The sequence below is a fragment of the Triticum urartu genome, chromosome 7A (assembly GCF_056163025.1).
Source record: "Triticum urartu cultivar PI428250 chromosome 7A, HENAU_Tu73, whole genome shotgun sequence".
NCBI classification, from domain to species: Eukaryota; Viridiplantae; Streptophyta; class Magnoliopsida; order Poales; family Poaceae; genus Triticum; species Triticum urartu.
The window spans coordinates 715,802,457-715,821,677 of record NC_141879.1 but is presented as its reverse complement, the minus strand read 5'-3'; the positions used below and the strand labels follow the sequence as shown (position 1 = coordinate 715,821,677).

Sequence of the window (19,221 nt, the reverse complement as noted above, 5' to 3'; positions counted from 1 at the left end):
AAAAGGAAGCATCTTGAGCTTATGAGTCATAGAGCAACATACATTCAGAGCATGTTACTTTGCTGCCTGTAAACTTCCTAGCATATCAAGCAGTAGCAGACACATGGAGTAAAATACAAATCTAGTCTCACTATGCTTTGGATCACCGACACATCCAGACAAGTGAAATGTTTTCCCTTTTCCGGGAGGAGCACTAAAGGACATGAAAGTTGGCATCACAAAAAGGGAAGAGCAAAGTGCATTAATGTGTAATTATCATCATCAAGCTTGGAAGTTTCTCCCTTAATATAATGATTAATGAAAGCTGCGCTGCTGTTCTTCGTGACCTCGTCGGGAAAAAAATACTTGGAAGTTTAACACCACCATCAACATTAGTCCCTCCGTTTCAAAATAGATGACTCAACTTTGTATTAACTTTAGTAAAGTTAGTACAAAGTTGAGTCATTTATTTTGGAAGGGAGTGAGTACCTTTTTAGTGCAAAGCTCAGGCTCCACCCATGCACTAATGAACATATTCCTGTTGTTGAACTGAACGAGGATGGCGATGATTAACTACTGATCTCTTCTCGTCTATAAAAAGGAAAAAAAAAGGAAAGACTTTCCTTGCCCTTGTAATAATAAGAACTACAAAATGATGAAAGCCCATCAAGAAAAATTCCTAATATCATTAATCACCTGACTCTTTTGCGGGTGCTAACTTCATACTTAATTCAAATAAAAAGGATTCACTAGCACAGCAGTAGAACAACACCCAAGCAGAGGCAGTTTTCTTATTCAATGTCATGGAATGAAAAGTGGACCGACGACGTACGTTAGGTCGTCCGGTCCGTCCGTCCATAGCCAGCGTGCATGATTGTTCCATTGAAGTACCTACGCACGTCGACGACGAACGTATGCAAGGAGTAGATGCTACACAGGTCATAATCACGCCGTAATTTGGCTGTCTAGGAGTCGTCAACAGTTGATCGACATCATGATCAAGCACATATAGTATCCTACTGTACCAGTGAGACATGTAAGGGCATCTTCAACGGCAATCCGCAAAAAATCTCCCACATTCGTCCGCGGACAGTGAGGACCAGTCCGTGGACACGAATGTGGGAGGCAGCCATTCAACGCTAGCCGCATATATTTTCACAACAACTCAAATCAACTGGACGAAATTCGTGCAAACTCAACCGGATTTCATACAAACCAGACGCATACGGTTACATTTTGGAAATATTTTAACTAAAAAGTGAAAACTATGTGCACGTACGGCCATGCGGAGTTCCACTCCCACGACACGGATACAGTGCACTGATCTATGGCCGGCCGCCGCTGATCCCTTCGTCACCGGACTTCCGGTAGTCCCGGAAGCATATTCTTCCCGGGTATCTCCCCTACGTCCAGCTGCGCCGGTCATCGGAGTGTGGCGAATAAGGTGCTTTAGTCGGAGGGGAAGGTTGCTTCTGTGGACGCCTAGGCCAGGGTGGTCGAAGATAAAGAAGAAACCAGGCACGTCACCGGCTGTACAAGCCGGCACCGTGCCGACGGTGGCCTTCCTGGGACCCAAGCTGCGGCGGCCTCCCATGTTCTACGTTCCCACGAAATTGTCAGCGGATGTGGACACGGATGCGCTGGCCACTGACTCATCGATCTCCTCCACGCACTCGCCTTCTTTCTCTGTCTGCATGACATGGTTACGCGTGCGTCGACGGCGGATGGCGCAGTCTTAGGCACTGGAGGGGCATTACGACGTGGCGTCATCCATGCCCGTGCCGCCGTGCTCCCCTCCGTGCCGGCCTGAAGCAACTCGCCACTTCTCCGGTGAAGAGTACGACTACATCAACCGCGTTACATACGCTAATGCTTTAAGTCCACGAGGGTACGTTGACTTAATTCCCTCTCGTTGCTATGCATCTCATAGATTTGCTCTTGGGTGTTTCGTAGGAAATGTTTTGATTTTCATGCAACATTCCCTATCAGAGTCATTGTTCGTGATCGTGCATGATACATGTATGGTTAGTGCATGATTATAAACGGGGGCGTCATAGTCCGGCTGCCACGAACTGGATCCAAATGGGTGAATGATTTGGCAATTTTATCGTTTTGAATGTATGTCCTTCTAGACGTCGTGATCTACCGATTCTCATCTTCCATGCACGGTTAGCCAAAGAATACTCTTGACCTGAAATGTCTGGTTGTTTCTCTCATTTTTATTTTTCTTGTGTTCTACTAGGTGGTTGTCGAGTTGTGGCACGACCTCTTGCCATCGCGTCCTCTCCGCTGAATATCATGTTTTAGGATGTTTACTTGCCTTTGTACATTGCGATCGAGACGGATAGTGTCTTTTGGCATGCTGGTTCGGCCTTTGGACATTATGGTCTACCCGTATGGTCCCGAGTCTCCTTCGTTGTTCTGAGTAGGACTACCCGATTACGATGGTTTAGGTATGTGTCGTGGGGGTGCAGTTGGCCTCTCTATCGACCTAGTTGTGGGGTTGCCCTGGGCAGTCAAAGAAGGACTAAGTTCTCGCTTACATTTGTTTTTGCCCCTTTGCTGATCATTCGTAAAATATGTTGTTCATATCACTTCTGGGAAAAGGCTTATAGGTGGGCACAAATTAGTGACGGGCATAGTCAGGAACCCGTCAATGCTATTCTGGAAAAGTATAAGTGGTGGGTAAAGATTAGCACCCACCACTGATCATCCAACTACAGTGGTCGGCAAAATATAGGACCCTCCACTCATAAAATCTTCAAAATTTCCTCACGGGCTAAAAGCAGCAGTAGCAAACATGTACTTAGGGCCCGCCACTGGTTTGTCTTTCACTAGTGACAGGCGATATGTGACTTCCAGCTACGCTAGGCACCCTAATCTAACGGTTTTCTACACCATCACACACTATGATTCTTTAATTATCTACTCATATATTCATACACATCTCATGCACTATTACTATTTTTGATGCGTATGCTCTAGAGTCCTCTATCAAGATATCTTAAAATATAATAATATGGACATGGAAGCATATAAATGTACTACAACAGATCAATGCCCCACATTAATATGCAAAATAATGCGCATTTTGACTTTATATTTTTCCTACCTAAGGGAGTGTTATCGAACAGATGAATTTATTGGCAATATCTCAAACTAATTTTAATGAACTAATATAACATTTGTGGCAAACACATGATTTCGGTTTAGGTTTATTCATTTGCAACGATGGACGTCAAAATTGGTTACATATAAGTGCACACCTTAGTATACACTGACTTATTTATGTGCTTTATTCTACTAAGCATAATAATAATAACTATACTGTAACAACTTTATTATGGTGAGTAAATTTCTAACAAGTAGAAAAGTTTAATATAAACTATCATAAGAGTCTCTGGGTTGCAATGGGTACAAAATAATTTTAAATATTCATATGTATTTTAAGAGTTTAACTGATGTGGTGAATTACTAACATTACCTAATCAATTATTCATGCGTCCCCACAGAAACAAATAGATACATATAAAAACTAATGATAACACCATAAAACAATGTGATCTAGTCTTAGAGTGTGCCATTTATTTCCTCCAGCAATGTCACTTATCCTATGTCATGCAACCTCTTTTCGCGTTGTCTTCTCTCGTGCTCACACTCTTTACTCTCCGTTGCATGAACAATTAGTGATGTGGATTTTGCACACACGAAGAATCGAATCTAAAATCTCCTTATATGAAGAACATGCTACAACCAATTTAGCTAGCAAGAGTTATGATTTTATAACAAGGATAACACCAAGAAGATCGTAATATTTTTTAAACTATGAGTGAAATACATGTTTTTGAAAAAAATGTGAATGTTTTATGAATCGCGAACACTTTTCAGATTTGTGAACAAATTAAAAAACTGAAACATTTTTAGGAAATTGTTTTTTTTTTGAAAAATCTAGACCCGTTTTTCAAGTGTGATAATATTTTCAAAACATTAACATATTTTATAATTCCATTTTTTTGGAAACACAACAATTTTATAAACTCTTGTATGAACTTTGAAAAGAGGAATATTTTTTATGTTTACGAACCATTTTTGAAATAGCAATATAACACAATTTTTTTAATTTCTGAAAACGGGAACATTCTTTGAAACAGACAAACAAAAATTTAAGACATGATTTTTTTAAACCCCAAACAAAAGTAATAGTTCCGACAATTTTGAACAAAGACCTTCTGAACAATTGTTTGTGTTTGCAAAAAATTTGAAAAAGCAAAAGAAACATTAAAATGCACACAGGAGCAACCAAAGACATTCTGAACATGATTATAAGACCTTTTGAACAAATACATTCTGAACAATTGTTTAAAAAAAATTGAAAAGCAAAAAAATGAAAAAATGAAAAACAAACAGAAAAATTGATAAAAGAGAAAAAGAAAAAGGAGAAAAAAAAGAAAAAGTAAACCGGGAAAGAGAAAATTAAAATAAAAAGCCCAGTTCAGAAACCTCCTAGAAGGTTCCCAAAACCAGGAAAAACCCGGCTAGAAACCCTTAAAAGGTTCCCAAACCCGGAAAGTGAAAACTTTACATGGGTCGGCCCAAAAGCGCTCGCTTTTGGTTGCTCCTATGTGCGTTTGTCCAACAGTTTGACGCAAAATGCATCAAATAAAACCATGTGTAATAGATGGCGCCATGCACAGGCGGCTTCCCGATTGGGCCAGTCCATTGTCACGCGCGGAAACAATGAAAAATTATCCAAAAACGGAAAGGAAGTGTGAGGTGTTGAACCCTGTAACTCTCGCTGCTGACCGCTTGTCGCTAGCCAAATGAGTTGATAAGCTTGGGTGTTTAACTAGAAAATGAGGAGTACTAGAACAATCACTCAGCGACATGTTTACGGTAGCTCACCATAGATTTTTTTTCTTTTTTTTTGTTTGTTTTTAATTTTTTTTCTTTTTATTTTATTTTTCTTTCGTTTTGTATGCATGCGCTTTTAAAATTTTGTTCAAAATTTCAAACAATGTTTGCCTTTTCAATTTTTTCGTAAAATATGAATATTCACATTTTCAAAATTGATCAGAAATCAAAAAATGTTTGCTTCTTTCAAAATTTCACAGAATGTGAAATCGCAAATAATTTTTTAAAAGACCTAACAAAATTTTAACATGGACAATTTTGGATTTTTTTCAAACAATTTTTCACAAAGGCTAAAAAATGGAATTTCAAAAAAGTACAAAAAATGTGAAACTATTTTTTTGAATTTCCCGGAATATTTTGTGTTTGTGTACAAAAAATACCATGTTGGACATAGCGTGTCTGGTTAGGCCAGGAGACTCTATTTGAGAGCACATTGCTTTTTGACATCCATGAAATGATGCTATTTTTTTCATTAGCATGTATCACCAATTCAAGGCACTATGTTCAAGGTTGTCCAGAAAAGAATCATGTTCAACATAGTGTGTCCTTGTAGTTTCATTAGAAAAGTCATTTCATTAGCCAATTCAAGGCACCATGCCAAGTTGATTTGGTTGCCAATTTTTTTTTTGCATTTTATGGAGTTTTACTGTTCAAAAAGGCCGATAAATGGTCGGACGTGACGCAACTTGCATACGGTGTCAAAAATCGTTCAAAACTGACATGAATGCCTACCATGGGCATGCCCACCTGCTCGGAAAAGCTGGGGGTGATTTTAACAATGTCCCAAAGTTGACCACGAAGTGTGCCTGAGTAGGCTAGAAGGCTCCATCTGAGCACGTTGTTTCTCGACATCCTTCAAATGACCCCAATTTTTTTGCCATGGCTAACGTGGATGCCTAACATGCATTTTTCTTAGAAATCTAAGGAAGAACCATGTTAAGCATCGATGCTTAGTTTGAATGACCCGCGACACCGTATGCACGTTGCAACATGAACGACGATCTATCACCTTTTTTCACTTGGCATGGTGCCTTGATTTGGTTATACAAAGCCATGGAAAAAATATGGACCATTTCAAGGATGTCGAGAAACAACGTGCTCTCGAACGGGGTCTTCCGACCTACGAGGACGCCTTACCTTGAACATAGTCTATTTTTGAACATCCTTAAAATGATCCAACTTTTGCTAGTATAAAAAAGGCATCCTTGTCAGATTTAAACGATTTCTGATATCGTACGCAAGTTGCATCACGTCCGGTCATTTATCAGTCTTTTTTGACCGGGAAAACTCCACAAAATACAAAATTGTCTGAAAACAAGAAAAACCTGGCATGTGCCTTGAATTCGTTATACATGACCCTCGATAGAAAATTGGGGCAATATCAAGCATGTCGAAAAATAAGTGCTCTCAGACGGACCCTTCTGGCTTAAAAATGAAAAAGAAACAAAAAAGGAAATGGCAGAGGGTGTTCGGGTCTTATCTTATTTAGTTTCTTTTTCATTTTTAGTTTCTTTCTACTTTTCAAGTTTTCCCAAATGCTCGCATTTTCGAATTTGTTTAGTAATTTTTTAAAAGTTTGCATTTTCAAAAATTGTTTGGGTCTTTCAAAAAATGTTCGTGTTTTCGAAATATTGTTCAGAATGTCTTTGCTAAAAATTTCACAACTTAAAAAAATGTTTAGGATTTCAACAAATGTTACAAACGATGTTCCCATTTTCAGAAATTATTCAGAAATTTCAACAAATAATCGTGTTATCTTCCTGTATCAAGAATTGTCCGTAAACTTTAAAAAATGTTTGTTTTGGGAGTTTAAAAAAGTGTTCATGTTTACATTTTTTGGGAATTATAAATGATGTTTCTATTTTGAAAAAAAAGACGGCCTTTTGAAAACTGTTCATGACTTTAAAAATGTTTCCTTTTTTTAATATTTCAGTTTTATTTAAAAAAAAATGTTCACAAATTTGAATAGTGTTTGCAATTAATAAAAATTTCATGTTTATTTTCAAAAAATAATTGCGTTCGAAATTTTGAAGACTATTCAGTTCTCATTAGTGTTATCCTTAAGGATTTTTCGTCGTATAAAAGTAACAACTCTTGCTAGTTGAACTGGTTGTAGCAAGTCCCCCATATTAGGAGATCCCCGGTTCGATTATTTGTGCGCATGATTTTTTTAATATGAAGAGGTAATGAGATATCTCCTCCCTTGATGTGTTTAGGAGGGTTGTACCGAAGTAGAGTAGTAGGACGAGTCCTAGCCTACACGGGAGGTTGGAATATCCATCAAGTGAGCATGGGGAATAAAAGGAATTCTTGAGACTCAAAGAAGGCCAACACTCTCATTATTAGGGGAATGCCAACGATGAAAGGGTTCGACAACGACCTCCAAGGTGATTATCTCCAAATGACATTCGTCACGAAATGCATACACGACTTAAGCTCCGGCTCCGAGATCTCCACATGGTTTAGATACAAGAATCGCTTGGTCCTTACATTGGATGTGTCTAGGCTACGAAAGGCTAGATATTTCTCTCCAGCCAAGTCTTCGGGGTCTACACAGTGGTAGACCTATCATTTGACAACAAGCCCCCCCCCCCCCCCCCCCCCCCCCCCCCACCCCCAAATATATATTTTTATAAACAATATGACTTGTGCAAAATTATGTATATGTTCATCTACAGGAAATTGGGGCAAAAAAGCAAACACTAAGTCTGAAATTGAGGTATTTGGGTACCTTAAATCAATCGGTTTGCTCATTTGTAACTTGTTGCCGTGATGGTGCTTTTTTTTTGCGCGGGGGGGGGGGGGGGGGGGGGGGGATCGGGCCAGCGAGGAGCCGGAAAGTGGAGGAGGGACGCCGGGACTGCGGGAGAGCACGACAGGGGCGCAACTAGACCAGGAGGGCTGCCGGAAGTGTAGGAGGGGGCCTTTTAGGCGTCTGGGCATCGGGCTCCGGCCGCAACTGGCAACGCCACAATAGCGAGGTGGCTGGCTAGCTGGGTGTCGGGGTCGTGTAGGTGGAGGAGTTGTTGTGCCAAAAGGAAGAGGGTTCTGCTTGTGCTCGATGTGGACATTGGACAAGCAGTGGATGCGTTCATCCATGGATACGTTAGTGGACCATATTTTCCCCTCTGCCCAATTAGAGATATAGGTATATAAGCAGATTCAAAATCCCAGGGTGGGCCATGGTCCACCCTAACCACCCTGTACTTCCATCTCTGGATCTGCATCTTTTCGAGACCAGCGTCCCTGAGTCGCAAACCTCCTACAATAGCGTACCAACCTCCTCAGGGAAGCTCGTCCCCGAGCTCCAAGATTCCACCTTCTCAGAGCAAGTACAATAGAGCTGAGTCAGCGGGTTATAAGAAATAAACTAGTGTATTTGTGCTTAGTTGGAGGAAAGAGAAAATGAGAGAGAAGGTAAGCAGGCTCTTCGTGAAGAGCCAGCTCTAGCACGTGCTCCTAGGCACTTTGTGAGATTAAAAAGTGGCCCACATAACAAAAAAGTAATACACTTTTTTCATCTATTATTGTACATGTTGGCTATAAAATGGACTATAGATGACATGGCACTGGCTTATAGCTAGCAGCTGGCTATACTATTAACCATGCTCTCAGGGGGAGAATTCTCAAAGTGTGGTAGGCCAGCTACCTCCACCCCAACAGGAAGGTCATGATAGCTCTTCCATAGTCTGGCACAACATCCACTAGAAGTAAAAGGGCCATTTGTCCCGGTTCTAGAGGGTCTTTAGTCCCGGTTCTAGACCTAAAAGGTTGTTACTAAAGCCTTCCCCCTTTAGTCCCGGTTCTTACACGAACTGGGACTAAAGGCCATCCACGTGGCCGCTGTATGGAGCTCCACCTTTAGTCTCGGCTGGTAACACCAACCGGGACTAAAGGTATTTTTATGATTTTTTTGTTTTTTTCGATTTTCAAATTTCTGAATTATTTTCCAATTTAATCTCTAATCACCCCTCATCACTGCTCAATTTAACATCTAATCTCTAATCACCCCTCATCATTCCAAATCATCTAACTTCTCGGCCGGTCACCCATCCTCTCACTACTCTAGTCTGAGCACGCTTAACTTCCAGGTTCTATTCCCCCGCGTTTCCAAGTCTGCACTTGTTGTTTTCCTGACAATAGTAAGATGTCAATCCTATTAACCCTCATGAGTTTAGCTTGAGCATGAAGTCACACATTTCACTCTTTGAGTTTGAAATTATTATTCTAAAAAAACAATAATTATTTAGTAACAATAATATTTCTTAAATAAGTAGTTCGACCATAGCTTGACCAGATTTGACCAAAATTCAAAAAATTGAAATAATTATTTAGTAACACTAATATTCTTGAATAATTATGTAGTAACACTAATATTTCTTGAATAAGTAGTTTGACCATAGTTTGATCAGATTTGACCAAAATTCTAAAAAACTGTAATAATTATTTAGTAACACTAATATTCTTGAATAATTATTTAGTAACACTAATACTTCTTGAATAAGTAGTTTGACCAAAGTTTGATTTGATTTAACCAAAATTAAAATAAAATAAAATTTGAGCATAACTTTTTTTCCTTTTAGAATTTGAGGACTCTAAAAATTTGCAAACAAGCCATAAGCGCCTAAACACCCATGCACGGGCCGAAATCGCTCCCGCCCACAATTTGGGACACTTGAGATTACCGTCCTATTTATTCGTCTCAGCTCTCTCCCCCCTCCCCAAAACCTAGCCGCCCGCACAACCCCTGTCGTCGCACTGCCGTCGTCGCTAGCACTCACCCTAACCCCCATTCTCGACCTACATCACCCATCGTTTCCTTCCCACCCCCTTGGCACTCGGTAGGACGAGCGCTGGAAGCTCGCGGGTCGCCTCCCTTCTCCTCCTCCCCATCGGGACCTGGCAAGAGGATGAGCGCCCACCCTCGCGACAGCCTCAACGGGAGAATGGTTGTCGTCGTCACTGCCGACGAGGACATCTACTGCCCTGTTCTTGCCACTGCATGTTGCTCGTATATAGGCAAGGTCTCTACAACACAGTACAACACCTGACTGCAAGGCAAGGTCTCTACAACATGGTTCATTTAAAAAAAGCAACCCCTAATATGATGGGGTGGCCTAAATGCAAAGAATATGGTACACAGCAAATCACGCAAGAAGCCCTAGAATTTCTTTTTGTTTTTTCTACTTTTCTTTTTGATTTTTCAAATTCACAAATATTTATTGAATCACGAACATATTTATATATGCGCTAATATTTTCTTAAATCTATGAACACTTTGCAAGCATTTTTTGAATTTTACGAACATTTTAAATTCATGGACAGTTTTTGGGTTTTATGAACATTTTTTTGGATTTGGAAACATTTTTTGAAATCATGCAAGCTTTGTGAACATTTTTTTTTCAAATTTGCAAATATTTTTTGACCCGCGAGCATTTTTTTCAGTTGAGCGAATATATTTTGAATTCGTGAACATTTTCTAAATCCGTGATCAGTTTTTGAAATTCACGAAAACTTTTGACTTCATGCAAATATTTTAAAATTCACGGATATTTTTTGAATGGGTTGTGGTATTTTCCATCTTGGAAAAGAGGACGCCATTTCGGAATATATCCTCCGTAGGGAGGAAACGTGCGTCGCCGTCCGACAAAGAAAAGGGCCGCCAAGACGCGATGCAAATCAGCGCATCCGTTGAACAGACTTTTAACCTCGAGCGAACGTGTACGAGGGGCGGGCGGATCCCGAGAGTTCACGGCGGCTTGCGTGCGCTGCACCTGGACTTCCACGTCGTGTCTCGTCGCCTTGGTCCTGGTCCGTCCGCCGGGCCCGGGCGGCACGACGAGAGAGACAGGTGTGACCACTCCGGCTAGGATAAGGTTAAGGGAAACCTAACGCACTTTCGCCTGTCATCTTCCTCCGCGACGGCAGCACCTGTAGCAAGCCAAGAAAATTCAACCCGCCACCCAGGTCTCATCTTAGCCTTCTCACCTGCCGTGTCCCGCCGGTGCACAGAGACCTTTTTTGGAGCTGCCCATATACAGAGACTGAGCGAGAGAGACGGGTTCATTCATCGCAATCTCACGGCATGGACACTCTCGGCTCGCCACCATGGAGCTTACTCTGCGCTCTCGGGGCCCTGCTGGCCGCGCTGTGGTTCGCGGGGCGGGCGCTGGCCGGCGCCTGGCTCGGCCCAAGGAGGGTGGCCCGGGCCCTGCGGTCCCAGGGCGTCCGCGGCACGTCTTACCGCTTCCCCTCCGGCGACATGAAGGAGTACGTGCGGCTCCTCGCGGCGGCGTGCTCCCAGCCCATGCCGCTGTCCTCGCACGCCGTCGCCGCCCGCGCGGTGCCGTTCGACCATGCCATCATCAAGCAACACGGTAATTCAATTAATTAACCGCCGTCCCCTCTCAGTTAGGCGGCCGTACGTCGTACGGTGTTGGTGATTGATCTCCGTAATTTTGGCAAAGTACTCCTACATGAGAAATCATCGGGATTGTTTCAGGCAAAGTTGCTCTGACATGGTTCGGTTCGGAGCCGAGGGTGGTGGTGGCCGACCCTCAACTGTTCCGGGAGATCCTGTCGAGCAAGCAGGGCCAGTTCGGCAAGCAGAGGTCCATCCTCGGGATCGAGCGGCTCTTGGCCAACGGCCTCACGACCCACCAGGGCGACAAGTGGGTCGCCCACCGTAGGATCATCAACCACGCCTTCCATCTCGAGAAGCTCAAGGTGTCCGTCATGTCACTCCTCACCTGACTGAACTCATTGACCCACACGCACATCGTACTAACTTCCAGGCTAATCGGGATTGGCTTTTGCAGAGGATGTTGCCTGCTTTTGCAGACTGTTCTAGTGAACTTGTGCGAAGATGGGGAAGCTTCATGGGGGGGCCCGGTGATGCGCAGGAGATAGATGTGTGGCCAGAGTTTCAGAATCTGACGGGCGACGTGATATCCCGAGTGGCGTTCGGGAGCAGCTTTAGTGAAGGAAGAACAATCTTCCGGTTGCAATCGGAACAAGCACATAATGCTGTCAAGATGGCAAACGTGATGTACATTCCAGGTTACAGGTCAGCTCATACTTGCATTTCGTGTATTGCCTGAGTACACGTAGTAGTCTGCAATTTGCTAACTGGATTGCTAAATTTCAGTCGACAAGTCTCGGTCGATTCTATATTCGTGAGATCATACGCGGAGATTAATGCAAAGAAAAATTAAAATATATTCTTTATTCTTTTTTATATGTTCTGTCACATGACCGAGACTTGGTTAAGTCCCAGTCAACTGAGATCTAGTCACACCCGTTGTTAATATTCTTATTATGCAGATTCCTGCCAACAAAACTCAATCGAAGAATGAAGGCAAATGCCCGTGAGGTCGAAGTACTCCTGAAAGGCATAATTATGAAGAGGGAGAGGGCGATGAAGGATGGCTATGCTGACAACAACGATCTACTAGGCGTGATGATGGAGTCCAACATAAAAGAAAGCCAAGAAGCCGGAAGCTCCAAGCCGATGATGACCATCGACGACATAGTAGGTGAGCTGAAGCTCTTCTATTTCGCGGGCATGGAGACAGCCGCGGTGCTGCTCACATGGGCAATGGTCCTGCTAAGCATGCATCCCGAGTGGCAGGACCGCGCTAGGGAGGAGGTTCTTCGTGTCTTTGGGAATAACCAGCCAGATTTTGAGGGCATAAACCGGCTGAAAGTCGTGAGTACATTACAAGAGAGAAGGTTATGCAATTTCTCATTGAGTTGCCACTCTGAATTTGTCTATCTTCTTTGTGGGTGCAGGTGACAATGATATTGCATGAGGTTCTTAGGCTATACCCACCGATTCTTCTTCTTGGTCGGGAGGCGTATAGAGAGACAGAGCTGGGAGGCGTCACATATCCAGCCGGCGTAACGTTTGCGCTGCCAATTGTGTGCATTCACCATGATCCAGATGTGTGGGGAGAAGATGTCGATGAATTTAAGCCGGAGAGGTTTGCGGAGGGCATTGCCGGCGCATCCAAGAACTCGCCGGCGTTCTTTCCATTTGGCTGGGGACCGCGGATATGCGTTGGGCAAAACTTTGCATTGCTAGAGGCCAAGATGGGATTGAGTGTGATCCTGCAACACTTCTTGTTTGAGCTCTCACCATCTTACACGCATTCGCCTTGCCCGGTCTCCACTCTACAACCCCAGCACGGTTCACAGATTATGCTCACGAAACTCTAAGAATTAGCAGCTATTACTAATTAGCATCCGGACTCTGGACAACCATGGACATTGAGAATAGTCAGGGATTAGGGTGGTGATCCTGGGAGAGATGTATGTAGTATAATGGTCCTGATGTTTACATCGAAGGCGACATGCACACATCTCATAAATATATATTTTCAATAAAGTGTAATATGTCAATGTCAAACACATCACTGGTGGAGCAACATCAGCACCGGGGCTGGAGCAAAAATGAAAACTACTAGAGTATATGTTGCAAGAGCAAGATCACATGAACCATCCCAAATTAATCATATAAAAATAGCTAAATAAAGCGCCAATATATGTGCCGATGCTACTACTCCAACCTTTTTCTTTTTAGAGGAAAGTAGCTGTTACTCGTTTTTATCTGCTGCTACTATAATAATGCTAACATTGCTGGCTTGCACGCAGCGAACTGTGACTCAAAGTCAGTTACTTGCTGTTGCACGTAGCTTAATTATTTGTTGGTTGTACTTGCTACTATTTGCCAACCTGCTGGAAAATTGCAATACCGTTGATTGGTGAACGACTTACAATTCCCTCATCAACTTTCAAAAGAAATCATGGTTTGATCAAGTTCGGGTCGGGAAAAACCAGGTGGGCGGCCATGCACCACCTTGCCACGCGGCTGTCGTCTCCAACGGCAACGGGGCCACCTCCCCGTCCTTCATGTTGTACACGCCGGAGTGGAGCTCCTCGCTGGAACAGAGCACGCCCATTCAGCGGCTCGACTTTGCTCCACCCTCCATGGCCCCTGCTCAGCTCCCCCGTCGCCTCGTAGATCACCTCGAACTTCACCAGCGTGGAGGCGTGTTCCATCACCATCAGAAGCCGATCGCCGGACGGGACCAGGTAGTAGGAGGAGGAGAGGCAGGCCAGGTCATAGTACCGGTCCACCTCCATGGCAGCGGGGGTGCTGCGTATGCACTGCACAGATGTGACATCCCCGACGTCGAGGCTGTCGTCGAGGACGTGGAGCTCCACTGCAGGCCGGCGTGGATAAGTGTGTACCCTGGTGAGCACGTAGAGCTTGCTTCGAAAGAGCGCAATGTCGACGACACTGGAGCGGTAGCGGGCAGGCGGCGGGCCTCATGCCATCGTCGCCATGTACCGGCGTACTCTCGGCCCGCGGAAAGAGAAGACAACGTTCTTGGACGCGAAGCCGATGATGGCGCCGGTTCGGTCGGCCACGAGGTGGTCCGCCACCACGACCTTGCAGATGTTGCCGGCGAAGGGGGGAGCGGCCGCCCTCTCCCTCTTGGACTTGGACCTCGAGGGCCATAGGCAGTCGGGGCTGATGTGTTGAGGGGTGATCGCCCCGGAGAGAGGGTCCATGAGGGAGCACCGGCCGTCGCGGTGCACGAGAAAGAGCATGCCACCGGTGGAGACGCTCTGGACGACGTCGCCGGGAACAGGCACGGGGACGCGGTGGACGGTGTCTTCGGGGAGGCTCAGGACGCGGGCCACGTAACAGAGGGCCAGCAGCAGAAGCAGAGGATCAGCACCGTCGAGCCTCATCGATCAATCTAACTGGAATTTGGATCCTCTGCTTGTCTGTGTTCACTAGCGATTATGTACGTAGCCGCACGTGTAGGAAATCGGTTGGGCTAAGAATCAGTCAACTGATTTTTAAGGAAGTCTTAGTCGATGTATTTGACCTCCCATCGTGATCTGTTTAAAATTCAGGATCGCTGTTTCCTTGAGAAAATCCTATTCGCCGCTCGCTACGGCAAACTATCGAGCGATCGCACAGGGGCAGCGCAGCGAGCGACAGAAATGGGCCGGCCCACACATAATGCGTCCAAACCAGTTTTGGGAACCTTCTTCCCTGAACCGGGTTTTTTTCCTGTATCATTTTTATCTGGTTCTTTTTCGGCTTTCTATTGTTTTTTTATTTCTCTTTTTTTCGTTTCTGTTTCTTTTTCATTTTTTCGTTTTTTCTTTCTTGTTTCACTTTCTTTTTCAAGTTTAATTTTTTTCAGAATATGTTCTTGGTTTTACAAAATGTTTATGATTTTCTTTTTTATTTCCTTTCCTTTTCTTCTCTTCCTTTAAAAAAAATCAAAAATTTAAATTTTGTTCATGTTTCCAAAAAATGTTCAGTTTTTGAAAAAATGTTCTCAAAATTCAAAATTTGTTCTCGTTACACAAAAAAGTACAAAACTTCTAAAATTCAGAAAATGTACTGAATTTCAATTTTTTGTTCACATATTCTAAAAATGTTCGCGCTTCCAAATTTGTTCGGGATTTTTAAATATTTCTCTCCATTTCAAAATATGTTTTCAAGATTCAAAAAATGTTCGTGCTTTAAAAAATTGTTCGGACTTCCAATTTTGTTCACATTTTCCAAAAAAAATTCATGCTTCCAAATTTGTTCGGAATTTTTCAAAATTGTTCTCTATTTAAAAAAAATCTCGAGTTTAAAAAAATGTTTGTGCTTTAAAAAATTGTTCGCGCTTCCAAATTTGTTCGGGAGTTTTCAAAATTTGTTCTCAAGATTCAAAAAATGTTCGTGCTTTAAAAATTGTTCACGCTTCCAAATTTGTTCTCCATTTCTGAATTTGTTCTGAAGATTCAAAAAATGTTTGTGCTTCAAATTTGTCTTCAAAATTCAGAACATTCTGTACAAAAAATATACACTTTTTTTGTACAGAATATGTTCCTGTGTACAAAGTATGTTTAGAAATGAAAAAAATGTCGCACTTTTTCAAAATATACACTTTCAGAAGAAATCTATAATTTCTTTTAAGATGTTCACTACAGTGTGTAATTCTGGTTGTATGGTTGTACTAAGTTATTATAAGTGCGCGTTTGTATGCTAGTACAAGGAATGCTAGTCAGATGGAGTGGTTGGGAGCATGCGCTTTGAATCTGTAGGTTGCAGGTTCGAGTTTCCATCGCGTTTCACTTCCCCTTTTTGCTTTCTTTTCTTACCACCGGTACAGCACTATGGGCCGGCCCAGTCAGGCTGCGCCCCTGTGCGCGGCGACGATATTTTGACGCAAAGCGCGTCCAATAGGAGCTCCCGTTTCCTTGTGCTGTCTCGGCCTGTTTTAGTTGTGCCCCCGGCCCATTGCTTTGTTTCTTTTTTCTTTTCTTACCTTCTCTTCTATTCTTTCTGTTGGACAGAGATGCCCCATGGGCTGGCCGTGAGGGGTGGTGTGGCTTTTCCTTTTTCTGTCTTTTGGGCTTTTTTCTAGGCTGAATTTTTTGTTAGTGCTCGTGTTACCCGGGACATGTGCGATTAATAGGGGTGTTCACTTTGGTTTGTTCCCATTTTATTTTTGTTTTTTTCTTTATTTTTTTATTTTCAATTGCTATTATTATTATTTTTAAATATTGTACATTGAATCACATGCCATGTTTTATTGTCAGTGTCCGTATGCAACATTTTTTCTTTCCAAAAAATATTATCGCTGACACACCCGTCAGCACACACAATTTCATGCACATCGGCCACACACAATTGTATGTATGTCGTTGGCGTGTAACTTATCTTTTTCCTTTCCAAAAATATTTGTCACCGGCCAACTAGACTTTGTTTCTGGTTTGAGTTTTTTCAAACTTTGTTTATGGGTTGAGTAGAGACCAGTAGGGCCAGTTGCATGTTCGACACTAGGAATGCAACTGCAAGTGTCGCACCTGACCGCAACTCCATGTCTTCTAGCCCGACCGCAATTGGAAGTTTTTATTCTGTCGGAGGGGGCGCCGGTAGAGGGGGCGACCAGTTGCAAGCCCGACAACATGCCCTCAACTTCAAGTGCCGCACCCGACCGCAAGTGCATGTCCCCTAACAAGGTTGCAACTGGACCTTTGTTATGTCGAAGGGGGCAGTGAGAGAGGGGCAGGCCAGTTGCATGACCGACACTAGGAATACAACTGAAAGTGTCGCACCCAACCGCAACTGCATGTATTCTAGCCCAACTGCAAATGGACTTTTTTGTTCTGCCGGTGGGGGCGCCGGTAGAGGGGGCGGGCCAGTTGCAAGCCCGACAACATCCCTGCAACTGCAAGCGCCACACCCGACCGCAACTGCATGTCCCCCAACATGCTTGCAATTGGACCTTTGTTTTGTCTGAGGGGGTGGGCCAGTTGCATGTCCGACACTAGGAATGCAAGTGCAAATGTCACACCCGACCGCAACAACATGTCTTGTAATTAACCTGACCGCAACTGAACTTTTTTGTTTTCTCGGAGGGGGCGGGCCAGTTGCATGTCCGACATTAGGAATGCAACTGCAAATGTCGCACCCTACCGCAACTACATGTCTTGTAACCCGACCGCAACTAGACTTGTTTGTTTTGTCGGAGGGGGCGGGTCAGTTGCAAGCCCGAGAACAACCCCACAACTGCTAGTGTTGCACCCGACCGCAACTGCATGTCTTGTAAGCCGGCCGCAAACTGGACTTTTTTGTTTTGTCGGAGGGGATGGGCCAGTTGCAAGCCCGATAACATCCCTGGAACTGCAAGCGCCGCACCCAACTGCAATGACATGTCCCCCCAACATGGTTGCAATTGGACCTTTGTTTTGTCGGAGGGGGCGGCGGGAGAGGGGGCGGGCCAATTGCATGTCCGACACTAGGAATGCAACTGCAAGCGTCGCACCCGCCCGCAACTGCATGTCTTGTAACCTGACCATAACTGGAGTTTTTTGTTCTGTCGAAGGGGCGGGCCAGTTGCAAGCCCGACAATAGCCTTGCAACTGCAAGCATCACACCCGACCGCAACTTCCTCTCCTCCAACATGGTTGCAACTTGACCTTTGTTTTGTCGGAGGGGGCTGCGAGAGAGGGGGTGGGCTAGTTGCATGTTCGACATTAGGCATGCAAGTGAAAGTGTTGCACCGGACCGCAATTACATGTCTTCTAGCCCGACCGCAACTAGAGTTTTTTGTTCTGTCGGAGGGGGCGCCGGTAGAGGGGGTGGGCTAGTTGCAAGCCCGACAACATCCCCGCAACTGCAAGCGTCGCACCCGACCGCAACTGCATGTCCAACTGTAGTCATGCAAGTGCATGTCTTTCTAACTTGGTTGCAATCAGGCTTTTGTTTTGTCGGAGGGATCTCGAGGAGAAGGGGTCAGTTGCATGTCCCACAATAGTCATGCAACTACAAGTGTCGTCCCCCAACTGCAATTGCATGTCTTCCAACAGGGTTGCAACTAGGGATTTGTTTTGTCGGAGGCGACAACGACGGGGTAGGAGTGGCGTAGGGCATGCCCGATAGTAGTCATGAAACTACAAGCGTTACTCCCCACCCCTAACTACAAGTGTCTCCCTAGGCATGCAACTGTAAGTGTCACTCTCGATAGTAATTGCATGTCTTCAACGCGACAACAATTCAACGGTCTTTTGTTTGGCAAGAGGGCAATTGCATGTCCACCATGATTTTTATGTGTTTTTTAATCTTCCCTATACTGGTGTTTGTTTTCCAAATGGGTCACCTACTTGCATGTAACTACATATGTTGTAGCCCACGTGCAACTGCAAGCCACACCCGATGGGGGTAACTAGGATGCTAGGGGGGACAAGAAACTTGGGCGGCTTGGTATGTGGGTTTATTATTTGACCTCTTCATTTCTTTTTCATTTTTCCATTTTATGCTTTTCTTTCTAAATTCTTTATGTTTTGATTTTTTTTTTCTAAATAGTGATGTTTTGATTTTTTTCTTCTAAATAGTGATGTTTTGATTTTTACTTTTTAAAATAACATCACCTGATTTTACACACATCGGCCACATGCAATTGCATGTCCTCCAGGCCATGTGCAAATGCACGACCACAATCTCTGCGCAACTTAACATTTTTATTTTAAAAAATATTGCCATTAGTTATACACACGACAGTCGCATGCAGTTGCATGTCCATCGATCACACGTAATTGTATGCTTGCTATTTGTGTGCAATTTAATATCTTTTCTTAAAATATTGCCATATGCTTGCACAAGTGTTTGATTGCATGTAGTTCCGTGTCCGTGATCATGCAGAATTACATGTGTGTTATCCGTGTGTAACTTAATTTTTTATTTAAAAATATTTTTTATTTTCCCTACAGTTCACCTATAACTAGTGATGTGTACTAAGAAAGAAGTAAATG

General features: G+C 43.7%; 1 protein-coding gene across 1 annotated transcript; it reads left to right on the top strand.

The window, feature by feature from the left end:
* The first annotated feature begins 10,883 nt into the window (after nucleotides 1-10,883).
* LOC125522898 (cytochrome P450 CYP72A616-like) lies at nucleotides 10,884-13,299 on the top strand. Its single transcript, XM_048687942.2, has 5 exons — nucleotides 10,884-11,267; nucleotides 11,393-11,616; nucleotides 11,709-11,956; nucleotides 12,214-12,598; nucleotides 12,682-13,299. The coding sequence occupies exons 1-5, from the start codon at nucleotides 10,976-10,978 to the stop codon at nucleotides 13,105-13,107; spliced, it is 1,575 nt and encodes a 524-aa protein (XP_048543899.2). The 5' UTR covers nucleotides 10,884-10,975; the 3' UTR covers nucleotides 13,108-13,299.
* The last annotated feature ends 5,922 nt before the right edge of the window (nucleotides 13,300-19,221 follow it).